The following is a 9832-nucleotide window of genomic DNA, read 5'->3' on the forward strand; positions in this document are numbered from 1 at the left end:
AACACTTGTCAAGATCTTCGTTTCCCGCATGTTCATTAAACCGGGCAAAAATACCTTTGAATTAGTAGACACCTTCCTTAAATCAAAGAGGTTAGCAGGGTGGCAAAGCTCAACGATGCTTAGAGTTCTTTTTTAAACCATCATACGAGTTGTGTTTACTGAAACAAAGTAAGTTCGTCTAGAAATTTTCACTCAATTTCGATCGAAAACACTTAGGCATCTCACAATATGATTGGAATACAGTGATACGAACAAACATCCGGGCCTTTACAACCACCGGGGAAAAAACAGTCGGACGAAATACGCATTTTTCAAAGTACCAAGCTCAGTTGTTGGGCTTCTCGTTCACTTGCGATACCATACAAACATATTCACTTCTTTTTCTTCTTCTTTTTTTTAGTCCAGTACGGCAGGTATTTTTTCCGCTTTATCAAAGAGTGGCGCAAAAATCCACAATGGTCTCTTTCGTGTTGCCTGGCGTTGCTTTTGCCTCTTAATGAACTCCAGACCGAAATACGAGGAATGACAGGGAAAAATTTGCTGAACGAACAAGTGCAAACTGGTAAGTTTAACGTGCCATCAGTATCTAGTACGTTAAAGGAGAGTGGAGCAGTAAGCTTTGAACTTGTTACACTTCATGAGCAGCCGGAAGAGTCAGCTGAACCTCAATCAGTCAACTTTGGCTTTGAAGAAAGCGACAACGGTGGCCTTGAAGAAGAAGATGCTGACAAAGTGGCATTTGACGCAAGAAAGGAGAGTGGAGCAGTAACCTTTGCACTTGCTACTATTCATGAGCAGCCGAAAGAGTCAGTTGAACGTCGATCAGTCAACTTTGGCTTTGAAGTTGAGGAAGAAGATGCTGACAAAGTGGCATTTGACGCAAGAAAGGAGAGTGGAGCAGTAACCTTTGCACTTGCTACTATTCATGAGCAGCCAAAAGAGTCAGCTGAACCTCGATCAGTCAACTTTGGCTTTGAAGAAAGCGACAACGGTAGCCTTGAGGAAGAAGATGCTGACAAAGTGGCATTTGACGCAAGAAAGGAGAGTGGAGCAGTAACCTTTGCACTTGCTACTATCCATAAGCAGCCAAAAGAGTCAGCTGAACCTCGATCAGTCAACGTTGGCTTTGAAGAAAGCGACAACGGTAGCCTTGAAGAAGGAGATGCTGACAAAGTGGCATTTGACGCAAGAAAGGAGAGTGGAGCAGTAACCTTTGCACTTGCTACTATTCATGAGCAGCCAAAAGAGTCAGTTGAACGTCGATCAGTCAACTTTGGCTTTGAAGTTGAGGAAGAAGATGCTGACAAAGTGGCATTTGACGCAAGAAAGGAGAGTGGAGCAGTAACCTTTGCACTTGCTACTATTCATGAGCAGCCAAAAGAGTCAGCTGAACCTCGATCAGTCAACTTTGGCTTTGAAGAAAGCGACAACGGTAGCCTTGAGGAAGAAGATGCTGACAAAGTGGCATTTGACGCAAGAAAGGAGAGTGGAGCAGTAACCTTTGCAGTTGCTACTATTCATGAGCAGGCAAAAGAGTCAGCTGAACCTCGATCAGTCAACTTTGGCTTTGAAGAAAGTGACAACGGTAGCCTTGAGGAAGAAGATGCTGACAAAGTGGCATTTGACGCAAGAAAGGAGAGTGGAGCAGTAACCTTTGCACTTGCTACTATTCATGAGCAGCCAAAAGAGTCAGCTGAACCTCGATCAGTCAACTTTGGCTTTGAAGAAAGCGACAACGGTAGCCTTGAGGAAGAAGATGCTGACAAAGTGGCATTTGACGCAAGAAAGGAGAGTGGAGCAGTAACCTTTGCACTTGCTACTATTCATGAGCAGCCAAAAGAGTCAGCTGAACCTCGATCAGTCAACTTTGGCTTTGAAGAAAGCGACAACGGTGGCACCGAAGAAGGAGATGCTGACAAAGTGGCATTTGACACAAGGAAGAAGCTGGATCATCACGCAAACTCGAGAGCGACATTCGATACTCTTTTCTGACTGGCTTGTTTGAAGTATCAACTGGACTGACTGAAGATTATCGCTGACAACGGCATTCTTTAGTAGATATATAGAACCTTAAGTCTTTCAATAATGTAACCTGGCAGCATATGATTATCTTATTTGATCTTGAAATCGTTATCAGGTATAGAACATAAAAGATTACCTCAACGTAAGTCTCAAGGTTTGAAACTCGTCACGGCACATTCCTTCAATTTATTCCCCGCCCTTCCCCCCGAGATGCTGTCTTTGAGATTGTTTATCGTTAAAGCTCTTGATTAAACCGGCTGGTTTTTAGAAATAATGTCTTTATTTGACTCTGCGTTGCTTGACTAGAACTGATAAGGGCCAAAGTCTTGGATAATCTAAATCTTGTATCGTGAGTTCCTTACCAGGTAGTAATATAAAGATAAAATGAACATGCAAGTGATGACAACATAAAGTTGTCACGGGAGGCAGATCGCGGGAAAAAAAGTCACTGTGAATGACACGGATCGCATTCTTCCAAAAACAATCACCAAAGCAAGGATTGACATGAACCGATCACCAACCTGCCGTGTGCAACTTATACTGATACACAGCTAGTCGAGAACATAAACCCACAATATAACTGTGAGCATAGCCTTGAGACAAGTAATGAACGAGGTTCAAGAGTCTTTTATTGAGTTCATTTACATGTTAAAATAATTAAACGTAAATAGTTTCAGATTTTATAAGCAAAGGAATCAGCGTTGTCGCTTTGCTGTTTTCCAAGACAGGAAACTTTGCTCCGCACTGTCTATTCTCACTCAGGTGTACAGATGGTCGCCGGAGACATACTGCAGGGGACGAGCATGCTTCGGTTTAGTGTCCCGTCCAGGGGTGAGTAGCAATAGTCTCAGTCGCTTCAAACTACAGAAATCGGGATAAGCTCAATCAGTGTGAACCCTCGGGGCTTGAGAGCGACTTCGCTTTGCCTTGCATATATAGCCACAACCATGATGTATACTAATCTGGAGAATATCGTACTTTACAAGAATCTAATTAGTTGGAGCATTCAGTTGTTATGTTCTGATCAATGAACAAGCTCAGGAGTAGACAAAGTCAGCAGTTTAGTCTAGTAAATGAAAGGGAAAGCAATGCGTGTGCAGCACCATGTCATCTCAAAAAATTAATTAAGTAATTTCAGTGTATGAAAAAGATTAAGCCTTCCAAAAATGGAATCATGTACACCTGTGTTGACGAAGAGACTCGGTGGTGAAGATGGACTCTCCTGATTATGGACTGCTAACTTGTACAAATATCAAACACAATGATTTGCACAATTTATTGCTATGCATGGTTATGCCTACTTAACTTTACTTAACCTTATCGTTGAAGACCTTTGGAACTTACAAAAGATTTTTAAGCTAGTAAGCTGCCAAAATGTAGCTTTATAATACTTAAAAGACCTGGTAGTGACTGAATGCATGATAGTCTATACCCCATACTTTTGTTTCTAAAATTTTAGTAGTTTAGTTTGTATCTTGTGATGTTGCCAGGTAGCTGCTTAATCTCAATAAAAGAATGCCGGATTCATTGAAGTAAGAATTATAATTTTCTTTAACTTAAAACAAGTGATCTTATTACTTCAAAGGCCTTGAGCAAGATTTTTTCGTTTCCTGGAGTTCTCAATAATAATACCATGTGAGATGGGGAAGTTGAAACCTAGGCATTAAGGTAAAAAAATGGGATAGAGCGGGTTAGGGGATCCTTGGTAGTATGCCTCCAGGCTTGATTAAAAAGGCAAAGATAAAAATTAAGGGAAAATATGAATGATAATAGAGACATTAAGATACCCCGAAATCGGTTTACGGGTAACGGGTAGCGCCATATCTTAGCTTTTTCATTTTACAATGACGAAATTGATCTTACCCGGTAGACCCAGCCGTTTTTCTGTGTTAGAAACCAGTTTACCCTCAGAAGAGTTACGAGTAGCGACAGAGGAGACATGATGGAGAAACGAGTAATTTTTTATACTTTCTAAACAGAGAACATTCGTAGGACGAATTTTATATATATTTGATAGCCTTTCTTAAACAATTCAGTGAACTTATTTCTGAAGAAGAAGAAGAAGAGCAACCTTGCTGCCGAGCCGGCCATCTTTGAAAACAATCGTTACCAATCCCCGCCCGTTAACTCTACGGGTATGGCTGCATGGAAATTTTACTTAAACGGGTACACTAACCGTACCCGTATACCGGTATATGTTGCAGGTAAAATCCGCTTTCAGGTTGAACCGTTTAAACCTAGGCTAAATTAATGGAATTATGCACTCAACATAGATTAACCCCTCCTCCCTCTCTCCCCTAAAAAGGATACTTATACCTTCCCTCCTCGAGCTCTGTATTAGGGCCGATTTACACGATACGATTTTGTCGCATGCGACAAGCTCACGACAGGCCTACGACATGACTTACGATTGTCACAGCGTTTTAAAACATGTTTTAAAATGCTACGACATTTTTTCTGACGTACACAACAATTGTAAATCATGTCGTGGGCCTGTCGTAGGCCATTGTCGCATGCGACAAAGTCGTACCGTGTAAATCGGCCCTTAGGCATCTCAACACATCTTCTTAATCTTTGGTGTCATCTTATCGGTTTCTGTATTCGTACACTTATTAATTCAGTGTCAACATTACAACATAGTAAGGGAACAAAGAACTGCTCTTATCGGTACTCGAACTCGCACCTCCAGATCTGTAGTACTGTGTCTTCACCACCAGACTAAAACGACGAACACGCTCAACCCAGCAAAGTTCTTTTCATTATTTACTTTTCAATGATTGGTCAATTAATAACTATGTTTATGTTATGTTTTAAATTATCAATATCTCTATGTCTATAGAACAGATTGACATCATCAGCAAATCGGTGAATTCAAGAATTTTTGAGCAATGATAAAAATCATTAATGTATAAAGGAAACAAAATTGGCCCGAGAACTGATCCTTGAGGAATACCACAAGGGACTGTGACAAGATCAGATGTTACACCATTTACTGTGACTATTTGTTCACGGTTTTTGAGAATAGATGTCGCCAGGTTGTTACAGAGGGGTGTTATTCTATACGGATTTTATCCTTTTTGCACACGTTTCTACAACGGGGCATAAAATGTCGAAAAGGGTATCATGCTGAAAACGGTACAGACGCATAAATTGTGCCATTATGCAAGACGCAGGTCATCGGTAACAAGTAGCTTGTCTATGGTTTTAAGTGCTGTTGTTAACAATGTGACAAGGTATAAGATTTCACCCCACGGCTTCATGCGAAATGGACGTAAGAAAAAACAGTAAAGGGTTACAACGGGAAAATAATGCATTTCAATCACCAACATACATAACGAAACTGTAATTTTGTCATTTCAAAATTGTTGTTTTTTTGTTATTTTTGTTATTTTGCCGAGTATTTGCAATGAGGCATTTGCCAAAATGGCAGAAATGAAGTAAATACATCATATTTGCAGGATTATGATAAATTGTAACCTTGCGAAACAACTTTTTGTCTAGATATTTTTGAAAAAAAAAACACGACGGCCCTCAACAATCTCTATTGAAAAGACATGTCCTATGCAATTAAAACTTCAGCTGCGTTCTTCAGCATAGTTAAGCAAACAGACTCTCAGTAATGCTCTACAAACACCCATAACAGCGTGACACTACAAGTTACCGGTAAGTTACTACATTTTATAATTAATGCGTGCCAAAAAGGTGCAAGAATAGAATAGGTGTAACAAATCTCAAAGTGAATAGAATTATAGAAAAACTGGACAAATGAGAGCGTGTTTTAAGGCGTGCCGAAAAGGATGGGAGACCAGCATTGATGTAACACAACTCAAAGTAAATGAAATTATAGCTGAAAAATTTGACAAATGAAAGCGTATTTTAAGGCGTGCCGAAAAGGGTGCGAGAATGCAAAATATTTGCGGTACGCAGTTTAGCAGATATTTGTTTCTGCACGATCTTATACGGTTAATTTGGTGCATTATGGTGGCTGTTTGTGTCCTGGTATTTAAGCGGTGTCAAGTATTTTGCATATGGTTATATAAGTGTCTTGTTCATTCGTATTCATCCTTCGGGTCTGTGTTCGTCTACTACCCACAGTTTCGTTTTTGCTTTCGCTATGCCTAAGGAGCAGCAGCAAAGGTCTTCGGTTTCGACCGTTACTGTTAACGACGATTCAGACGCTGCTATCAGCCCTTCTATTAACCAGTTAATCCAGTCTTTCGTTGCCGAGTCAATCGGTGCTTTGACTGATAACCTTTCGCAGATTATCGACGATCGTCTGTTCGGTTTCGCCAGGCGGTTTTTGGAGCAAAATGGTTCCACTGTCGAGCAAGCCGTTAAAAGGGCGCGTCGAGAAAGTTACACCTGAAAGAGAAAGGGAAACCAGCGGTAGCTGGACTATGCCGTTCAAGTGCTGGACAGGTTTGACGAAGCATCCGTCGCTTTGAAAGGAAAATCCTAAGACAAGGTCAAGGACGCTTTGGACGCAGGATCCTTGTCTTCAGCAAGCGGTCAGCCTAATCGAAGGGCTTTTAGCTCTTCGCAGTGCTTGGGGCCTTGTTTTAAGATAAGTAGTTTTCTTTACTTTTCACGTTAGACTTGCTTTGTTTTTACCTTCGGATTTATGGCGTTACTCACAGGCCATATCCAATATTCTCCAGGATTTGTTGTATTTTTCGTTTCTTGTTTTTCTATTAACTTCTGGTAAGTGCAGAATGCAAAAATATCTGCGGTACGCAGTTAAGCAGATATTTGTTTTCTGCACGATAATTAGGTGCATTATGGTGGCTGTTTGTGTCCTGGTATTTAAGCGGTGTCAAGTATTTTACATATGGTTATATAAGTGTCTTGTTCATTCGTATTCATCCTTCGGGTCTGTGTACGCCTACTACCCGCAGTTTTGTTTTTGCTTAATTTATTGTTTGGCCCTTGCCAGCTATCAGTTTGATTATAATATTTTTTTGTTTTGATTTCCTATAGTGCGGGGTGTTCGGCCCCTTTAGTGTTTTTTGTTTAAAGTCGTCCGATTCTTCAGAGACCAACCCGCGCCGTGCCCGACTAGATGCAGGAGAGGACTTTCACTCTTCACTGAGTGTCATTTTGCTGTCCATCGGTTTTTCGCATGATTTTTGTTTTGGCACTGTTTGTTCAGGAGTTAAAGGCCGTTTAAATTCCTCCGTTAGTTTTTGGGCATCCACCTTAGACGCTCCTCAGTTTACTCTCGATACCTTTTCCTATGGCTATCGACTTCCTTTTGTCAGTTATCCAGCCCTGTGTTTTTTAAGCAATATTCGTCGGCTCTTAGGCATCCCGACTTTGTTCTTCGTGCTATTTCTGAGCTTTTGGACAATGGCTGTATCGTGGAACATAGTAGTCTCCTTTTTGAGTTAACCCTTTGACGGTTGCGGAGGACAAGAAACTGCGCTAGGTGACGATCTTAGGTACGTTTATTGCCGTCTCGTTCGTTTTAGTTTGAGTACGAGGACCTTCGCTCGCTCTCGCAGATTCGTCAGGAAGGGCATTGGTTCTTTACCTGGGACCTCAAATCTGGATACCACCATGTTGATATTTTTCCGGAAAACCGGAAGTATCTAGGTTTTGCTTGGCCCTTAAGCGGCGGACTTAAGTATTCAACTTTCACGGTTTTATCCTTCGGTCTCAGCAGTGCGTGTTTTTGTTTCGCTATTGTTGCGTCCATTAGTTAATCGCTGGCGATCTATGGGGCATAAATCTTTTGTTTATCTCGACGACGGCAGTCAGCCCGATAGGACATCAGAAGTCGCAGCAGCTTTTGCTGAAAGGATCTTGACTCTTCCGGTCTCCTTGTTAATGAGGGGAAGTCGTGCTGGGTTCCGATGCAAGTGGGTGAGTGGCTAGGTTTTGTGATCGACGCATTTTCTATGACGTTTCGGATTCCTAAGAAGAAAGTTTGCAAGCTTTAGCTTTCGCCATTCAAATCAATTCATCGTCCTACCGTGAATTAGCCAGGATCGCCGGTTCCATTATTTCGGTTTCCTTGGCGGTTGGCCTATTTCCCGTCTTCTGACTAGGCAGATGTACATGTGTACTAAGCTATAGAGTCTAGGTCGGCTTGGGATCACACTTTTCGCTCCCCTCCCGTTCTGCTAGAGGAATTGAAGTTTTGGTTTAATTACATTGAATCGTTTAGTGTTTACTCCACTCGGCCTCCCCGTGATTCGTCCACTGTTGTTTTTTCCAACGCGAGCGACGTAGTCTTCGGAGGGTTTTCCGCCTTCCTCGACGGCTCTGTGGCCAGCGGTCGACAATCGACGATTTGGGTCAAAGTTACACTTTTCGTGAAGTGAAGCCATTTATTATGTTTTGCTTTGTTTTGTTGAGCACCTATAGCCCAGGAAGGTAAAAATTTTTAATCACTATCTTAGTGCCGCCAGGATAGTTTCTGTTGGTAGCTCTAAGGTCCGTCTTCTCTGGCTCTGAGCATCTTTTGTTTTGTTTTTCTCATGGTATTGCCTTGGTAGAGCAGTGAATTCCCAGGTCGCTGAACGGGAGGGCCGATCATTTAAGCCAGTTCGTTGACAAGGATGATCGACGGGTTAATCAACCGTGTTTCGACTAGTTGGGGTCCCCAAGCGATCGACTGTTTTGCCTCCTATTATAACTCTCTGCTTCCGCGTTTCAACTCCAAGTTTTCTTCTCCCAGTTGCACCGGTGTTGATGCCTTGGTCCAGGATTGGAGTGGAGAGAATAACAGGGTTTTCCCTCCGGTGGGTCACGTTGTGAACGCCGTTCGAGTTCTCACGGCTTGTTCCGGTCGTGGGACTTTGATCATTCCGGAATGGCCGTCGGCCTTCTTTTGGCCTCTTTTATTGTGATGGACCTTCACGGTTTGAGTCATTCGTCAGGGAGGTTTTTGTGCTTCCCGCCAAACACTATCTCATTTTGGAAGGCCGAGGCCAGATGCAGATCTATAAGTCTCACCCGTCCGTTTTTCGCAGTTGCCCAAAATTCAGAATGTTAGCTTTGCGTGTGGATTTTGGGTAAGTTTTTGGTCGTGTTACGGATAGTGTTTTGATCCTGATTTGGCACATTTTGAGCCTGTTTTGTGGTGCTTCGAGTTTATTTGGTCTCGTCGTGGTTTGTGCCTGTATCGGTATTTTTGGTCATTGGCGCAGTAGTTGTTTGATTTTCGCAATATTTTTTGTTTTCTTTCAGATGTCCTGAGTTCCGGGATTTGGCTTGAAGCGGCCTCATTGACCAATTCTTCGTTGAGTGACATGATTCCAGGCCTCCTTGATCTGCAATTAGGTGCTAAGGCTCCGTCCACGGTGCTGAAGTACAAATCTGGCTAGCTGCAGTAGCGAAAGTGGGCTTTGTCGAAGATTGGTGTCTTCGTTAATCCAGGAAAACCTTTGCATATTGCATTATTTATTTGTGAATTAGCTGAACGTTCGTCTGAGAATAACACTGGTGTATCTACTATAGAATCTGCCGTTTATGCTATTAGGTGGGGCCACGCAGTGGCTGGTATCGAGGCTTGTCCTGTTAGCCATCCCTCTGAGTAAGGTTTACTTTAGAAGGTGCCAAAAGAATGCTTGCGCGCCCACTTCAGCCTAAGGAGCCGCTGTCGGTAACACTGTACAGGCGATTGCTGCGCATTTTGCCGCTAGCTCTTCGCTTTCCGATCTTCGTTTTTTGTTAACCCTTCTTAGTTGGTTTTGCTGGCTTTTTTCGCGTTGACGAGATTAAGAATATAGCACTTTCGTGATGTCTCTATATTTTGTGTTCGTAACTCAGTTTACGTGCCTCAGCGCGAAAACGACCGGCATAGATC

The 9832-nt window shown here is 42.3% G+C and overlaps 1 protein-coding gene across 1 annotated transcript; it reads left to right on the forward strand.

The window, feature by feature from the left end:
- Positions 1-637: 637 nt before the first annotated feature.
- Positions 638-9350, forward strand: LOC137989266 (uncharacterized). Its single transcript, XM_068835105.1, has 4 exons — positions 638-703; positions 934-1206; positions 1375-1792; positions 9214-9350. The coding sequence occupies exons 1-4, from the start codon at positions 638-640 to the stop codon at positions 9348-9350; spliced, it is 894 nt and encodes a 297-aa protein (XP_068691206.1).
- Positions 9351-9832: the final 482 nt, after the last annotated feature.

This window comes from Montipora foliosa, unplaced genomic scaffold (genome assembly GCF_036669935.1).
Source record: "Montipora foliosa isolate CH-2021 unplaced genomic scaffold, ASM3666993v2 scaffold_449, whole genome shotgun sequence".
NCBI lineage: Eukaryota > Metazoa > Cnidaria > Anthozoa > Scleractinia > Acroporidae > Montipora > Montipora foliosa.

Bases quoted from the DNA above. Each gene is read 5' to 3' on its own strand.
- LOC137989266 (XM_068835105.1), top strand. From the start codon at position 638: ATGAGCAGCCGGAAGAGTCAGCTGAACCTCAATCAGTCAACTTTGGCT. The intron at 704-933 runs GTGGCCTTGAAG...ATTCATGAGCAG, and splicing joins CTTTGAAGAAAGCGACAACG to CCAAAAGAGTCAGCTGAACC. The intron at 1,793-9,213 runs GTGGAGCAGTAA...GTTTTCTTTCAG, and splicing joins ATTTGACGCAAGAAAGGAGA to ATGTCCTGAGTTCCGGGATT.